The sequence below is a fragment of the Rhinatrema bivittatum genome, chromosome 1 (genome assembly GCF_901001135.1).
Source record: "Rhinatrema bivittatum chromosome 1, aRhiBiv1.1, whole genome shotgun sequence".
In the NCBI taxonomy this organism is placed as follows: domain Eukaryota; kingdom Metazoa; phylum Chordata; class Amphibia; order Gymnophiona; family Rhinatrematidae; genus Rhinatrema; species Rhinatrema bivittatum.
In genome coordinates, this window is record NC_042615.1 from 617,768,939 (window position 1) to 617,787,377 (window position 18,439).

General features: G+C 44.3%; 1 protein-coding gene across 3 annotated transcripts in view; it reads left to right on the top strand.

The window, feature by feature from the left end:
* TRIM36 (tripartite motif containing 36) overlaps nucleotides 1-18,439 on the top strand; it is a 344,127-nt gene that overhangs the window by 313,064 nt on the left and 12,624 nt on the right. For all 3 annotated transcript variants that reach the window (XM_029571457.1, XM_029571466.1, XM_029571476.1), the window contains exon 9: nucleotides 12,727-13,024. In XM_029571457.1, the coding sequence (XP_029427317.1) occupies nucleotides 12,727-13,024 (298 nt within the window). The remainder of the gene's footprint in view (nucleotides 1-12,726; nucleotides 13,025-18,439) is intronic.

Genomic DNA, 18,439 nt, shown 5'->3' on the forward strand with positions numbered 1-18,439 from the left:
TTTTGCTGACTTAAGGGGATATGCTTTTAACATGGGTTACACCAAGTTGTGGAATAGAAAAGTTCTATTAATAAAGAAATCATATTGCAAATTGGCTGAAAGAGGTGGCACCCACTTTAAATACAGCTAAAATAAAACATAGTGCATCATACTTGTGTAATGGAAAGTTATGTGGAGCAAGTAGACATAATTAAGATACTGGGTATTTCTGAAGATTTGGAACTCTTATCTACAATCCTTAACACCTAGAGCAAGGAGTTTAATTGTGAATGACATCTCTGTGTGAAGTAGTGGAGTAAGGTCATACAAATATTTTTAAATGTTTTGTATGTTTGACACTTCTCAACAATAAAGATTGGAATATTGTTCTTGGGAGAAGGGGGAGGGGGTTCTGAAAATTTAGGTATTTTTACTTAGATGTCTGAGGTGGAGCAGGAAAAACCAATCAGGCAATTTTCTTGTCATGGTAGTTTAATTCAATAAAAATATTGAAACATAAAATTTCTAGATGTAAGTCTAATAAATATTTGGAAGCTAACATTTCTTTTCAAAAAAATAGATAGGATGTTTGTTTTTGGAGGACAATGCAAAAGAGAAACAGCATCCAAACCAATAACAGCAAGATGGCTAAAAAAAACTATTTCATCAACATACTTGTTAAAAGGAAAAGAGATTATAGAATAATAAAAGCACATTCATAAAGAACACATTCATGGTCCTCTGCTGTAAATCCAGCAGAGTTTTGTAAAGCAGCTACTTGATCGTCTTTACATACATTTTCAAAACATTATAGATTGGGGGTCCGTTTTCTGCTATGCTGAAGTTAGATCTTTGACAGAGGCAATGGTAGTGCTGCTGAATATGCCCAGCTATCTGAAAGCTGAATAAGTTTATCTGGCTAGCTTTAAGACAGGTCTGTGGCCTGAGAGTAAGCCAGATCAGTTATCCAGCTAATGCTAAATAGTGTTGTTAGCTGGATAACGTTCTCGCCTAATACTTCTCCTACCTGGAATGCCTCCTGCCCGCCCCCGGAACGCCTCCCTCTGCTTATCCAGCTGGATAGCTATTTATCTTGCTAGAATTTAGCTGGATAAGTGGCTGAATATGCCGGTTTTGCCATTTAGATGGATAAATTTTAAGGCTGAATGGTTTTTGAATATCAACCTCTGGATATTTTTGCAAAAGCAGATGCTTATGGAGCGAGCATCCTCCCATCAAAAGTAGTTGGACTTTGGTACTTCCCAAGTGTTCTGGGCTGGTGTAACAGAAAGACAAGGAAAATAAGCTTACCTGATCATTTCTTTCCTTTATTTCTGCTACACCAGTCTAGAAACCAACTTAAAAAAAAAAAAGTTCTGTTATAAAGGAAAGTTCATAAGAAACTTCTTTATAAACACTTCATTAAAAAAAAGTTAATAACCTATTCAAAAGTTTAAAATATAAGCTTTGACAGTGGAACACTGGCTTAACTAGTTCCACACATAGCATATGTAGTAGTGGTGATGTCATAAAATAAAAAAAAGGCTGGTTCTGTCTCCATCAGCTGGAAGATGGACAAACCCCAGCATTCTGGACTAGTGTAGCAGAAATAAAGAAAATTATCAAGTAAGTTTTTTTCACATTTCTGCTGTTTCGAATTTCATCATATTCATTTAGTAAAGTTGTATTATATTCTTAAATTTCTTTTTAAACATCTGTGTGAGAGAGGGGAAGTTCAGAGCATATCCAGAGAGAATCCAGGGTCTGTGCAATCAGCCAGTACTCCTGTTGGGTGGTGAAAGATAGTTTGGTGTGTAATTTACCAATTATTGGAACAAATAGTCTTGAAACTGTATTTTGTTCCCCTAACCCCCAAAATAACTTGCAATATCATAGTAACATAAATCTGATATTATAAACTATTTTTCTCTATAATGATCCCCTCTCCAGAACTGGCTAAATAACTAGAGTTGGGGTTATATATCTGCATCAAAAGTGGACCCAAAAAACAAACCGGAAGCTGATCCAAGATGGCTATATAGCAAACAGAAGAAACGAGATTGGTAGGGGTTGAAATTGAAGGGTTTGATTCCCATTCTGTGTGTTGAGCTATATAATTGTAGTGTTAGTATTCAGTCTGCTAGCAAATGAACTTCTTGTCTGCATCTCGACAGTTTTCTCTATGTAGTCTGGTTAATCGCGATAGTGACTATCCTGGTGTGAAAGTTTATTTGTGATTAAGATATTCCAGCCAGAGAATCAACTCTATGGTCCGGATTACATAAGCAGCTTCATGCTGAGGATTCAGACTGAATATTAACACTACAATTATGTAGCTCGACACACAGAGCAGGAATCAAACCTTTCAATTTCAACCCTGCTGACATGCATAGCCCCTGAGGCAGCTCTTTAGAAAAGAGCGGAACTCGGCCAGAGACTGGCTCGATTATTGTCAGAATAAAAAGGTTTCCATATACCGATCTCATTTCTTCTACGGCATCAAAAGTGGTACAGAAGGGTTAGCATCACAGCTTACTAACTGCCATCCTTATCTATCAACTTTTTATATCAATGTTTCAACATTGCAAACAATGGTGGCAAACTCAAGGACTTGTGTTGACTTGGCACTGCCTTTGCTACCCTTTAAAATGAAAAAAGAAGCATATGGAGACAAGTGGACTTGGTTAATTTTAGATATTTCTTTGAAAATTGATATAAATGAAATTAAAAAAAAAAGTGAAAAGGGTGGTGGCAGGTAATAAGGTGTGTTTTTTAATACTTTTATATCACTTTTGCTGCCAACATATATATAAAACTGTTTCATTGAAATGAAGCAAGTGGGATTTTTTTGTAGCCTGAAAAATGTTAAGAGTTTTGGTTATTCATATGAAAGTTTCGTGGAAGCCGTGCTTTGTTTTTATCTGTTAATATTTTTTGGAAGCGACCACTTAGGCCATCATGCATACTTTTGTAACATATTGGGCTGTTTGTCGCCTTCCAGTGCAGCTTTTAGAAAATGTTTCTGTAGTAACTGGTAAATAATTTGCCTCCCTTTTCAGCTCTGCAAAATACCGCATTTGTGGTTCCCTGTGGTCTAGGCTATTTTCCTGGTGCAATATAAAAGAAAGCTTTTCTACTTGTTAGTTGGGGTTTCTCAAAATTTCATGAGAATATTCCAGATAGTTTTCTTTAGGCCTGTTTAAAAAAAATAAAATAAAATTAAATGGTTTTATTTAGGATACATTGGAAGTTGGAGACTTCCAATGCATCCTATTTAAAAACCCAGATAAGTTAACTTATCCAGCTAACTTTAGCTAGATATCAGGCATATTCAGTGGGCTAAATGTCCTACTGAATATCTGTGAATAGTTAACAGGCTATATGTACCTGAATAATTTTGAAAACCTAACCAGCAATATTCAAACCTAACAAGTTACATTTAATAAAATGGAAAGTGTTATATAGCCAGACAAAATATTTTCTATTGACAGTATGTATGAGATTGACAAGCAGGAAATGACTAATTTTGGATTAATTATAATTTTTAATAATCATTTTATTGATATTTTTGTATGTTACATTTTTAACTCTGAATAATAAAACTCCTTACCATTGTCTAGGAGCAAGTAAAAGTTCAGGGGTAGGCAACTCCAGTCCTGGTGTGCCAGATGTCCCCAGTTAATATTCAGGTAATATATTTGCATACAATGGAAGCTGTACATGCCAGTATACCTCATATGTATTTATTGTGGATATCCTGAAAACCAGACCTGTTTATGGCATTCCAGGACCAGGGTTGCAAACCCCTTACTAATTGTTCAATTGTCCTTACGTGTTTAAAACTTGATGTATGAGCTATACAGGTTCTGTCTGTACCCTACTCTGATTATCAGACATGCTTAATTTTCTAGATCATTTCTTATGCTCTTGGTTACAACTCATTAGAATTTTAATGCTTAGCCTGGTATAAGGATGTGGATTTGAATGATTCAGATGTAAAATATGATTCATGTGAGTTGATGTTTGGTTTGTCATCCAAACTAAATGGGCGCAGTCCCTGGAAAAATCCATATTTTTTTCAGTTCATTATCTGGTTTGTCTGTGAAGGAAGCAAAGCCAGACAGTGGAGCCATTAGGGATGGATCAAGGAAGGAGCAGGACCAATGATTCTTCAGCATTTTCAACCAGCCTGTTGCAGGTGGCAACTGCATAGATAACTTCATAATTTCTTGTTTAGATGAGAAAGCAAGGTGTCCTTCCTGTCGCTTGTCCTAGCTATACTGCTAGAGAAATTGTAATCTTTCAGAAGGTTAATGTACTATATCACAGGGTAAAATTGCACTTTTGTTATGCAGTAGATAGGTGGTGTGTATTATTGTCTAAGAAGCATACAGAGAGATTTTTCTCAGAGAACAAGTAGGATGGCAGTCCTCACAGATGGATAATATCATCTGATAGAACCTGGCACGGAAAACTTGCATTAAAGTTTCTAGAACTTTGACTGAGCCTCATTGAGCCTGACCACAGCATGCAGTATACCACGCATCCATGCTGGTCCCTTTAGTCTCTCTTTCCACAGATCCTGATGGTCATGGTTGGAGCCTTGGAGAGTTTTTTCTCTTTTAGCAGGCTTTTAGCTTTACAAGGTTTTTTGTTTGTTTTTCATTTTATTTCTCTCCCTTCATGATCAGTGGGGTTTCCCCGCCATCTTCATAGTTATCCATAGGTAAGTTTTTCGGTGTTTCTGTAAGTTTTGGTTCACAGGCTGCAAGCCATCAACCCTTCGCTACCATAAAGTTCTATTTTGCATTCCTTTTGTTTCACGATGCCATGTCTTCAGGGTTCCATTGGTGCCCTCAGTGCAAAGGAATGTCTATCACGGATCCCCATGATAGATGTGTCCTTTACTTTGGGCATTGCATGATGTCTAGGGTTGCTGCAGGTGCATAGAAATGACTCCAAAAGGTTGCCAGTCCTGTCTGGATTTGATGGAACGTCTGTTCAGGCACCAAAAGACCGATCCATCTGAATCAGAAGCTTCGGCATCTATGGATCAAGGAGTCGCAATGGTGGAGGTGAAATCATCTGCATCGGGGGGGGGGGGGGGTGTTACCTCGCTGTCTATGGCGGATAAGGAAGCTGAAGGCAGGCTATCATCCAAGTCCTCCCAGTCGAAGAAGACCTCTGTTTTGACCTCAGCACCAAGGAAGACCCATGCCAAAGATTGGGGGAAACCAAAGGAGCATTGGCATCTGTCCCCCTCAATGCATAGTGCCAAGCATGTAGATGTTCAGTGGCTGCTGAAAACTCCCAAAGCAGCCCTGGGGACTCTCCATGGTTTTCACTGGTCCTGGTGTCCACCATTGACTCTCCCTTCAGTTCCAAAGAATATATGTCAGCCACTCCTACCTCTACCAGTGTTGTCATTGGTGATCTTCGAAAAAGAATTGGAGAGGTGTATTTAGGCTGTGGAAAAGGTGCTGCAGGGTCTTGGTGCTGGGCACTGAGGTTGGCACCATCTATTTTCGGGCCGCTGCTATATTCCTTGCAAGTGCTCTTTAGCAGTGTACAGACATTTGTACCGGTGCTCCACCCGTCACCGAGACCCAGAAGAGCATTGGCATCGGCAGCTGTCCTCGTTATCCCTGACTCCTTGGGAGAGGAAAAGCCCCTCCCCCCCCCCCAAGAGAATGGGGTCTTCTGAGTCTGGGGCTCATCTTCCAGCTATACCAATCATCAACCTGCTAACCAAGGACAGAGTGCCCAGATATCCCTCCCCTGCGAGCTGCAGTTGGTCAGAATCTTCTTACTTCTGAGTGTAATGGCTTGGGCGATGGGTCAGAAAATGTCGATGGGCCTCCCCTCCAACTCTGCATCTTCCCCAGACAGAAGGAAGTCTCTACCTGAGGATCTCACCTTTGCAGGTTTTATGCAGTTGATAGCAGAGGTCCATCTTGTTTGTTGCAAACAGAGGAGGAATCCAGGAACTAGATGCTGGATATCCTTCAATACAAAGAGCCTCCTAAGGAAATCATGGCAGTTCCAGTGCATGAGATTCTGTAGGAGATACTGTTGAGGGTGTGGGAAAACCTCCTTTGTGGCTCATGTCAACAAGAGGTAGATGTGATTTATCTCGTCCAAAAGGCTCCTGGATTCTACACACACCAGCTACATCAGCCTGTGGTGGTCAAATCTCTCAAGAAGACCAAGCATTCTAGGCCCCCCTCTTCAGTGCCCCTGGAGAATGATCCTCAAGTCATGGATTCTCTTGTGAGGAAAGTGTTTCAGGGCACCATGTTCATTGTTCTCATAGTGGCCTACTAGCTCTTTGAGTGAATACATGATGTGGGACATCCGCTTGATGGCCAGCCAGCTTCCTCAGCAACATTACAACACACTTCAGTTATTGACCAATGGTCTGGAGTATGGAAAACACTGGTTTCAATCGACTTATATTTTTGAGGTGTGCATGCAGATTCATCTGGCTTGCACGTCTTTGACCTCCATCAAGAGGTTCAGGAAAGACTGTCTGACGTGCCATGTATTGGAGAGAATCTCTTCGGAGATTGTGTTAAGAACACAGTAGGACAAATCCATGATCATTGTGCAGCACTCCAGCAATTCTCCACGCCTACTCCAGATCCATCCTCTTCCTGTAGGAGGTATTCGAGTTAAGGACAGAGGAAGCATTTTTTCCACCTGATGAACCATTATCCTCTATCCCCTCGGTCCTGTGTTCAGAAGCCCCTCCAACTGTCCTAGACACCAGAGTGTGCCTAAGCCACAAACTGTGTCCCAGCCAACACCTGGGACAGAGTTTTGACTGAGCCACAGAGAGCATAGCGAGGATCCCAGTACTCATGCCAGAGGACCTTCTGGTTGGGTGAAGCCAGAGAGCATAGCGAGCATCCTAGTACTCATGCCAGAGGACCTGCTGGTTGGGTGAATACAGTTCTATGCAAATTGGTGGACCAGTATAACCTCAGATGAGTGGGTCCTCTACATTATCCGGAAAGGGTACAAATTAAACCTATTGGGTAACCCACCAAATCGCCCTCCAAATCAGTCTTGGAGTTGAACATCGCATCAGGAACATCTGCTCACAGACCTCTCCTTCCTTTTAATGGCCAGAGCAATCAAGTCCATCCCACCAGGGCAGAAAGGGCGGGGATTCCACTCAAAGTACTTCCTGATTCCAGAGAAAACAGGGGGACTCTGCCCCATCCAAGAGCTCAGGGCTTGAATAATTTCATTAAGAAAGAAAAGTCCAAGATGTTTTCCCTGAATATCTTGATCCCTTTTCTGTAAAAAGAGGACTGGCTGTGTTCTCTTGATCTCAAGGATGCGTACACTCTTATTCAGATCTTCCCCAATCACAGGAAGTATTTCAGATTCAGTGCTCTGCTGTTTGGGCTTGCGTCCACCCCACACCACATGTCTTCACAAAATGCGTGGTGGTGGTGCATCTGCACAGGCTTGGGGGTGCTTGTGTTTCCCTGTCTGGATTATTGGCTAGTCAAGAGCACATGGGCAGGAGCCAAGGAGACCATGCACATGACCTTCTGGGTATTAGGGTAGTTTCTGACGAACCCTAGTAACTAAATCTCTTCTCAGCCTGCACCTCAATTGGAGTTTATTGGAATTCTGCAGGTCTCCACGCCTGCTCCAGATCCATCCTCTTCCTGTAGGAGGTATTAGAGTTCAGGGCAGAGGAAGCACTGCCACAATAACAGGCCTTCACTCTGTTAATGAAAGAGATCCAGAAGAGTCAGCAGACAGCTTGGCAGATGTTGAGTTATTAAGCCACATGTTCGCAATTGTGCACATTACTCCTATGGCACATTTGTACATGAGAAGAGCAAATTGGAACTTGAGGTTGCAGTGGCTCCAGGCCATTCAGGACCTCCGGGATTGTATTCTTGTCACTCCACCACTACGGGACTCCTTGTCCTGGTAATGGGATAATTCCAGTCTGATTTGGGGAGTTCCTTTTGAAATTCCTCAGATTCAAATTATCTTAACCATGGATGTGTCCAACCCCAGTTGGGAAGCTCATGGGTTCTTGGTCAGCCAAGGAACTTAGTCAGATGAACGTCTTGGAGCTCCAGATGATTAGATGCGGTCTGTGGGTGATACTATAAGCCACTTATATGGCCAGTGTGGCAAATGCGTTGGTGGATAAACTGAGTTGGTCCTTTAAGACCCCATGAATGGTCCCTAGACCAAGGAGAGGCGAATAATCTTCTGCCTCTGGGGCATCCTTGAAACAGCAAAGTCTCTCTCTCTTCTGCTGCACACACAGGCTGTACAGCAAGCTAACTTCTGATGCCTTAGCCCTTCTTTGGGGCCAGGGACTTCTGTATGAGTATCATCCAGTTCTTCTAGTCACAGAAACTTGAAGCTCTGGGAGGATGGGGGAATAATGATCCTCATAATCCCCAGTTGGCCAAGTCAGATCTGGTTTCCGCTCCTGCAGGAGACGTCCATTCAGGATCATATCAGACTGGGATTTCTCTGGATCTTATCATTCAGGCTCAAGGCAGATTGTGCCATCCCAACCTCTGGTCCCTCTTGCTCACTGCTTGGGTGTTGAGAGACTGATTCTGCAACCTCCTGACCTTTCTGAGTATGTCTCATGTCCTCTTGGCTTCCAGAAAGCCTTCCATGAGGAAGTCCTAATGGACTGACGTGGAAGAGGTTTGCGCTGTCGTGTAAGCATGAAGCCTTAAGTCCTTTCTCTTGCTGTATGTAAAAACATCTTGACTATATTGTACATCTCTCTTAAGACCAACTCTTAAGAGAGTTGGTCTTAAGAGACCAACTCTCTTAAGAGTTGGTCTCTTAAGAGTATATTTGGTGCCACTGGTGCATGTCATCGCCATGGAGAAGTGTTATGCTTGGGTGGGCACCACTGATACCGCCAGAGCTCACTCAGTCCAAGCCATGGCAGTGTCAGTGGTACACTTGAGATCAGTCCTGATGGAGGACAACTGCAAGGGTGCAATGTGGCGTTCTTTCCACTCATTCATATCACATTGGAGTTTGGATAGGGGTGGCCGATGCAACAGCAGGTTTGGCCAGTTTGTCCTCTGGAACTTGTTTGAGGTGTAGAACCTAACTCTTTTCCCTCCTAGGGCCCTTTGTATTTTGTTCCAGGCTGCCCCCACCTTCAGGGTATATACATAAAAAAAGCTTGTTGCTAACCAAAATATATTGCTGTTTTGCCTGTTAGCACTATTTTTGTTTCCCCCTTTTCTGTTGGGGGGGGGGGCACCTGTAATGAAGGATCACGTGTGTGAAGACTGCCATCCTGTTTGTCCTATGAGAAAGCAGAGTTGCTTACCTGTAACTGGTGCTCCCTGAGGACAGCAGAATTTCAGCCCTTAAGATTCCCATCAATCTCCCCGTAGAGTTGGGTCTCTACTTATTTTTTGTAGCTATATTTATAAGACTGAAGTGACTCTGTGTGAATGCATGGTATAATGTCATGGACATGCTCAGTCAAGGTTCTAGAAACTTGGGCATAAGTTTTATGTGCTAGGCTCCATGGGATGATCTCACCCATGTGTGAGGACTGATACCCTGCTGTCCTCTGAAAACTCCTGTTACAAATAAGCAAATCTGCTTTCTCTTGCAGCATGATCAGTGACTGTGAATAGAGGGCAGCTTTTTTTTCTGGGTTTGTCAGTGACACTGACACTGTACTACTTTTTTTGTAAGTGACTCTTGTACAAAGTTCTTAGTGTACATAGCAAGCATGCCTTGGGGTCTTCTTGCCACTGTGCTTGCTGCCATATCTCTCACTTAGTGTTTTGGGATGTTGATGCCACTTTTGACTTTGTTCCTCTTTTGGTGCAGTGGGATGTTCTTGGTGTCTTAAGTTGACTCTGCTGCTGATGCCTACAAGTTTCATAAAACTTGAATGGAAAACCCCAATGCTAATATAAAAAATAAAATGCACTGCTTCCCCCTTTAATGGAAATAAATGACCCAAATGAAACACATGAACTTGTGATCCAAACTAAATGAAACAACCAATGAAAGCAACCACTTTTTTTTCAGTGCACCCACCTAGTCTAGTGTTATCTGAGGGGTTTTCTGCTCATGAAATCAGTAAGCATTACTTATCCATTACCTTGTGTTACGAGGAGGAAAAATACAGCTTGAAATGAGTAATCTGCAGGTCCAGATTTCTAATCAGATAGAGTAGGTATCTACTTAAGGGTGTTGTGCTGGGAGGAGGTGTTGTCTTCTCTGCCTCCATTTTCTTCTCTCCCAAGCATCGCATAGCCAGAGCCACAGTTTCCTATTTTATTTATTTATTTATTTTATTTAACATTTTTATATACCAACCTTCATGAAAAAAAATTCATATCAGATCGGTTTACAAGTAACAAGGGGTAAAAACTTAATCAACCATATAACAAGAGGCGAAAGATACATATAACAAGGAGGTATTAACTTGGAGGGCTAGGATAGCCGGAGATATAGGACAGCATAACTGAATAAATTAGATAAAGCAATAATATAAAGAAGGGAGGCATAAATATAATGCCTAAACTTGGAGGGGCGTTTAGTTAGGAGTCAGTGTCCGGTCTGGTGGAGAAAATTGTTGGATATGCCAGTTAGGGGAAGGCTTGGAGGAAGAGCCATGTCTTGAGTTTTTTTCGGAAGGTTAGAGGGCATGGTTCTAGTCTGAGGTCTGTGGGCATGTTGTTCCAGATGGCTGGGCCAGCTGTAGAAAAAGCTCGTTCTTTGGTGGATGATAGGCGAGTGGATTTCGTTGGGGGGGTTTGCAGGGTGCCTTTATATGCTTCTCTGATAGGTCTAGAAGATGAGTATAGTTTGAGAGGAATCTGGAGGTCTAGTTGTTGCTGATTATGAATGGTTTTGTGAATTATGGTGAGGGCCTTGTGTAATATTCTGTATTTTATTGGCAGCCAGTGAAGGTTCCGAAGTATGGGGGTGATGTGTGCGCCTCTGTTGGTATTGGTCAGGATTCTAGCCGCAGCGTTTTGAAGCATCTGTAATAGTTAGATAGATGAGCTGGGAGCCCAAGAAGGAGAGAGTTGCAGTAATCTGTTTTGGAGAAGAGCGTGGTTTGGAGCACGGTCCTGAAATCCTGGAAGTGAAGGAGGGGTTTGAGCCTTTTCATGACTTGTAATTTATAAAAGCAATCCTTGGTAGTGTTATTGATGGATTTTTTGAGATTCAGATGGTTATCGATGATTACTCCTAGATCCCTTACTTGCGTGATCTGGGTGTTGTAAGTTGGTGGATTGATTAAGGCCGAGTGGTTGGGGGAGATGAGTAGGAGTTCTGTCTTGGTTGCATTGAGAACTAGATTCAAGCTGGTGAGCAGGCAGTTAATAGATTGGAGGCAGCTTTCCCAAGAGGCGAGGGACTTAGGGAGGGATTCTGTTATGGGAATCAGAATCTGCACGTCGTCTGCATAGAGGTAGTGTGTTAATTTTAGGTTAGTGAGCAATTGACAGAGGGGCAGGAGGTATATATTGAAAAGGGTGGGTGACAAGGAAGAGCCTTGTGGTACGCCTAATGTTGATTTGATGTCTGGGGATTCATTGTTATTGATTTTTACTTTGAAGCTTCTGTTACTGAGGAAGGAGTTAAACCAACTGTGGGCAGATCCTGTTAATCCAATTTCTGAAAGGCGATTTAGTAGGATGGAGTGGTTCACGGTGTCAAAGGCTGATGAGATGTCAAGGAGGACTAGGATGAAAGAGAGTCCTTTGTCAAGGCCCATGAGGATGTGGTCGGAAAGGGAGATGAGTAGGGTTTCTGTACTTGATGATTTACGAAAGCCATATTGGGATGGGTAGAGGATATTGTGTTCTTCCAGGTAAACCGAGAGTTGTGTATTTACCACTTTCTCCATGATTTTTGCCAGCAAAGGGAGGTTGGATATGGGGCAGAAATTTGAGGGTTCTCTTGTGTCCAGATCGGGTTTCTTCAGGAGGGGTTTGAGTGACGCCGTTTTTAGCCTGTCCGGGTAGATACATTGGGCGAGTGAGCAATTTATGATATTGGCCAAAGGTCTAGAGATAGCATCCGGGATGAGAAGCAGTAGTTTAGTTGGGATGTGGTCTGCTGGGTGGTTAGATGGTTTCAGCCTCTTAAGTATAGATTCGATCTCCAGTGGGGTTGTGGATTCGAAGGAGTCAAGGATGGCACTGGTATGAGGAATGGAATTGGAGAATAGGGAGGGGGAGGTTGCATTAGTGGGGAGGCGCGCTAATGTGTCTGCAGTTTTTTTTCTGAAAGAAGAGTGCTAGGTCGTTTGCTTTGGATTGAGCTTGGTCGTCTGGTATGGTGGGGGTGTAGAGGATTTTGTGAGTTGGGAGACATAGGAGATGTACCATTGAGTGAGTTGGGAGACATAGGAGATGTACCTATTGTACCCACCCTCTTAAACTTGCTGGGGCTTTTGGGCCAGTGGCATTTAGAGCACTGTAAAACAGAATCACTGCTGGGCTGCCCCTGCACCTATAAGGGGGTATATTTGATGAGGCTCTGCCATTTTGGCTAAGTGGTACTGATTAGAAATCAATTACTCATCCTTTGAGATTTAGAATTATGTGGGTATTGCTTCTGTTTTGATTCCCTTACTGTTACAGAAATGTTATTTTGTGTATTTGTCTGCTTAAGTTGTAAAGAATTGTGGCCGTAATCATTTTGTGTGTTGAAAATGATTGTATATATTTTATTTTAATTATTTTACATTTTTAGTTTTTAGTTTCCTTTTTGATGATAAATGTGGCTACAACAAAGAGCACCTTGTACTGAACAGCAAGAGAGATTCTGTGGAGAGCATGGCTGGATTTCCTCTACTTCTTGGGGCTGAACGTATCCAAGTGGGATGTTACACATGCCTGGACTATCTAATTGGAGACACTGGGATCACAAAAGGGAAGCATTTCTGGGCATTCCATGTGGAACCTTACTCTTATCTTGTAAAAGTGGGAGTAGCATCAGACACAAAACTGCAAGAATGGCTGCAGAGTCCGCGCAATGTAAGCAGTCCAAGGTAAATGACATGGCTCCATTATTATAGAACAAGTAAAACCATATATTGCAGTAGTCCAGTTTATAATGGCTTAAGATTTCTGCCTTTGGGGTCAGGCCTCTTTTATTTTGGAGTTTGTTGACCTGCTTATACAGCAGTATGGTATTGCCGATCTATGCTATTGCATGTAACCAAGGTAAACCATGGAACTAAGTTATTGCACCTCGATAGGTAGATAGGAGAAACTAATGAAGTTTATGGACAGTTTGCTGATCTGTCTTCTGCTACAATTATTCTAGCACAGCTAGATTAAAAGCATTTTGGTAGCCTGAAAGGAAACTGCAATATAATATACAGACAGTCCTAGAAAGCCAGTACAAGAGAAGGCTAGGGAATAGTAGAAAACTTCCAGAGAGGAACACAAGAGTTACAAATCGATGGGAGAAAAGAACTTTTTTATGTGTAACCTTTTACAGCTTAATTTTTACATAGTTCACCACTTTTTGTTATGGATTAGTACTTTGTTGCTTTTTGGGCTCATGGTAAAGAAATTGCCATCCAGCAATTTTTGCCATTCAATCCCTGTATAATCCTTCATATTTTTATGTTAGTCTTATATAAATGAAAATTACTACTAAGTAACACTTTACAATCATTTAGTATCTGTGTGCTTTCAAATTTCTGTAGAAATATGCTTGCAGTCATTTTACATGTGGGTATGGTCTTGCACTTCATTGCTGGTATGCAAATTTATATGAAAGGGAGATTGAAGAACAACGTTCTTTCAGTTATCCAGTTGAAGCTGCATAAAGTGAGGCAATGAAGCAACTTGACCAGATTTATAAAGTCAGTTACAGCAGGGAGTCTCAACTCCCGTCAAGTTCCAAGCAGAAGATTACACCTCTTAATGTCTTAACATTTTTAAGTAAATTGTATGACAGTCATAGTGTTTATACTCTATAATTATTTTAATAGGACAGTTATTTCTTTATTGGAATATTCTAACTATAGCAGCAATACGATAAAATGTGTAGCTCCACCAGCCATCAGTTTTTGAAAAAAAGACTGGGGAATTTTAACAAATGAACAGTTTGTTTTATTAAACATATGTATTCTCTAGGACAAGCAGGATGGTAGTTCTCACATGTGGGTGACATCATCGATGGAGCCCGGCACGGAAAACTTTTGTCAAAGTTTCTAGAAGCTTTGACCAGCAGACTGAGCATGCCCAGCCTGCTACCATCCGTGTATCCAAGCGAGGTTCCCCTTCAGCCTCTTCTTTTCCGCAGTGCCTTGCGGTCTGTGGAGCCCCAACCTTTTCCTCAATTTCTTCGAGTTTTTCAGGTCCTCTGGGGTCCCCCTTCATGGTTGGTGCCTCCTTGGTATGTAGGTCCTTTTTCGGTCCTTTTTTTTTTGGTCCTTTTTTTTTTTTTCCAACTTGCAGTCAATTCCCGACTCTCCACCCTACAGTGCCAGTCTGTCATCGACCGCAAGCTGGATGTTTTTCATGGCATCGACCAGTTTTCGTCGGTGCCCACAGACCATGTCCATCATCGATTCGCACGAGGTTTGTATCCTCTGCCTGGAGGCCTCGCACGATGTCCGGGGGTGCCATCTGTGCGACCAGATGACACGCAAAGGGTGTCAGGCGCGCCTTGATAAAATGGGGAAACTTTTCGGGACCCCGAAGTCCTCTACACCTGCATCAGTCTCTTCGACGCCCAAAGATCTTGGGGAACTGTCTGACCTGCTTCCCCTCGTGGTCCCCATACCTAGTATCTCCAAGGATCTAGGGGGAGGAGAACTGATCTTCGATGATCTTCCCACTCTCCTGGACTTCGGGATCATCAGCCTCCATAGCGCCAGGGCAAGACCAGGCCAAGCACTGGAAGTGATCTCTCAAGCATCACCACTAGACACCGGCGACGCACTATTCCAGTTCCGGAGCAGCATCGGCGGCTGCAGAGCTGCCATTGAAGCGGCACTGGCCATCAGAAGCCCCATCCTCTGGTGCTCCCAATACAGTAAGGCATTCCCCACAGACACTGGTGCTGAGCACTGTGCCACCTCGGAAACCCGAGGAAGAGCCTGTGACACCTCGTCCCCCTCCATCAGTCCTGGGCATCCCGGATTTCCAGGAGTTGTTGGACTGCAGGGTGCACTGGCCCCCATACCAGTGCCTGAGCCTCCGCCATTGATGTTAGTACCACTGCTGGAACGTCTGGACATCCTTCTGGGCACCCTACCGATGCAGCTGGTGCCTAAGGGGCTCTCTATGCCCCATTGGCCACCGATGCCCTCCACTGGAGTGATCCCGATTCTCTGATCCGAGGAGGAGGAAGATATGGCTGGTACAGTGTTTCCTTGCCCACGGTTCCCCAAGCCTTTGCCGGATCTCTCCAGCTTACCACGGCCGTTGATCCCCTCCATGCTGGGGGAGCCATCGATGCCGCTGGTGCCCTCTAGGCCTCCGAAGCCTTTGGAGCCCGGGGCTGATGCCCCTCACGGACCTCACCTGTGACATGCTGGTCCCAGTGAGGGACGTGGAATCATCACGGGTGTGGAATCATCACCCCTGGGGTGGTGATTCCACAGACTCTTCTTCGACTATTCCAACCCCCCCTCCCCCTTTCAGAGCCCTTCCCTCGGAGGAGCAGCACTGGTCGCCACCCGAGGACTTATCTTTTGCAGGGTTTATCAGGGCCATTCCTTTCAGCTCCTTATGGAGGAGGATGTGTGTCATAAGATGCTGGAGGTTCTCCAGTTCATAGACGTTCCCAAGGAAATCATAGTGGTTCCGATCCATGACATTTTCAGAGGCCACCTCCTCCGCATGTGGGAGCACCCCATTTCTGTCTTCCCTGTAAACAGGAAGGCTGCTGCCACCTACCTGGTGCAGCAGGCCGTGGGATTGCCATTTGGTGGTAGTGGAGTCTGCCTTGAAAAAGGCCCAGCGCTTTCGTACCCATGCCTCCGCCCCTCTGGGTTGTGAACATAGGGAGCTGGATTCCCTAGGTAGCATGATCTTCCAAGGCTCCTTGCTGGTTGCCCGCATCGCCACTTACCAACTGTATATGACAGAGTACAACCGCAATCCCTGGAAACGAATCCAAGATTTAGCGGAGGGTCTTCCCCAGCAACAGCAGGAAGCCCTTTCTGCCATTGCCTCGCTGGATCTGGAGGCGGGTAAACACGAGGTGCGTTCCACCTATGATGTTTTTTAAACAGCCCATTTGGCCACTCTGGGCATCTGCACCAGGCGAATGGCTTGGCTCCAGGCTACTGATCTCCGGCCAGAGGTCCAGGACAGGCTTGCTGATCTCCCCTGTGCAGGTGAGAATCGGTTTGGAGATAAGGTCCAGGATGCAGTGGCGCAGCTGAAGGTCCAACATGATGCACTTCAGCAGCTGTCTGCTAGTGCCTCAGAAGGACCTTCCTCAGCCAGGAAATCCTCCAGGCAAGGTTCTCGGAAACCCTTTTATTGGCAGAGGAAATATTATCCTCCAGCCGCTGGATCCGTCTACCTCACACCAGCTCCAGGGGTTGTCCCCGCCAACAGCGGGCACCTAGACCCCAACCGGCCTCCCCAGCAAACCCCGGCCAAGGGCTTTTGACTGGCGGTGAGGGAGCGTAAGTCAACTGGCTGTAACCCTGATGCCAGATCCCCCAGTCGCCGGAGGGCTCCTCTGCTTTGCCTCGCGCTGGGCAGAGATAACATTGGACCGCTGGGTCCTCTCCATCGTTTGTCAGGGGTATCGCCTGCACTTCAGCCAGCTCCCAGAGACCTCTCCCCCTTGTCCATCATGGGATTCATCTGCCCATTTGATCATCCTTCAATCGGAACACTCTGCCCTCCTTGCAGCAGACGCGGTAGAACGGTCCCCCACTATCAGCAGGATCAAGGGTTGTATTTGAGGTATTTCTCACAGGACAAGCAGGATGGTAGTCCTCACATATGGTTGACATCACAGGATGGAGCCCAATCACGGAACACTTCTGTCAAAGTTTCCAGAACTTTGACTGGCCCCTACTGGGCATGCCCAGCATGGCACTAACCCTGCAGCCAGCAGGGGGCCCCCTTCAGTCTTCTTTTTTCCGCGCAGCAGTAGCAACGCGAAGGAGCTCTGCAGACATTACTGACAGGAATTTTCCTCACGGAATTACTAAAAATTAATTTACCCCACAGGGGTCCCTCCAACATTTTCAAGCCGCGGTACTCCGGTAAGTTTTTTTTACCAGTTTTCCATCAATTACCGTCGAGTTTGGCCTTCGCGACCTACTGGCCATCGACCGTACCACGGCTCAATATTTTCATAGCTATGGCGTCGGGGTTCCGTCGGTGCCCGGTCTGTAATCGCACCATGTTGCTGCAAAACGCAGCAGCCAGGATCCTCAGAAATACCCGTCGCAGAGACCACATCACTCCGATTCTAAAATCTCTACACTGGCTACCCATCCACTATAGAATATTCTTCAAGACACTGACCATCATTCACAAAACCATATATCAGCAATCATCTCTACAACTTACCATTCCTCTCGCTTTCCACGCTTCATCAAGACCAATCAGATCCGCTTACAGAGACTCCCTCCAGGTCCCCCCTAGCAAATCCTCTATACACAACTCTATTAAAAAATGAGCTCTTTCCACGGCAGGACCGCATCTCTGGAACTCCCCCCCCCCCCCCCCCCCCCCCGATCTACACCAGGAAAAATGCCAGTTCTCCTTCAGAAAAAAACTGAAAACCTGGCTATTCACTCAAGCATCCCGCTGAAGATACTGTCTTCTTCCAGCACCGTCCATTTCCCCTCTCCCTAGTGCTTCCCTTCCTTGCCCCCCACCCCTTCCTGCCCACCTGACCTCCCAGTCTCACCCTCAGTCCCCCTAAATATGGAACTGTTTGGCCAAGAAAGCTGTTTTTACAATTCTCTTATTATGCCAGTAACTGATCACTCAATTAACTTTTGATATCTGAACCACTGAAATGTATGTACAAACTTTATTATTTAATCAACAGTTCTCTACTCATTATTTTTTACTGTTTAATCTATCCCTCTTTTTCTAATGACCAAGTTACTCATTCCCTGTTTATTGTAACTTTTCTACACCTGCTCTGTTAATTGGTTCTCCCCTTGTTCATTGTAAACCGGTTCGATAAGACTTGTCTTGAGCATCGGTATATTAAAAGAACTTAAATAAATAAATGTCCATCACAGACCCTCACAAGCAGGCCGATACAGTACAGCGCACTGTTAACCCGCAATTGGACGCGCGTTTGACATGCTAGCGTTACCCTTATTCAGTAAGGGGTCGAAAACGCGTGTCCAACCCCCCCCCCCCCCCCGAACCTAATAGTGCCCGCAACATGCAAATGCATGTTGATGGCTCTATTAGGTATTCCTGATTCCCAAGCCGCACATTTTATTTTCAGAAAT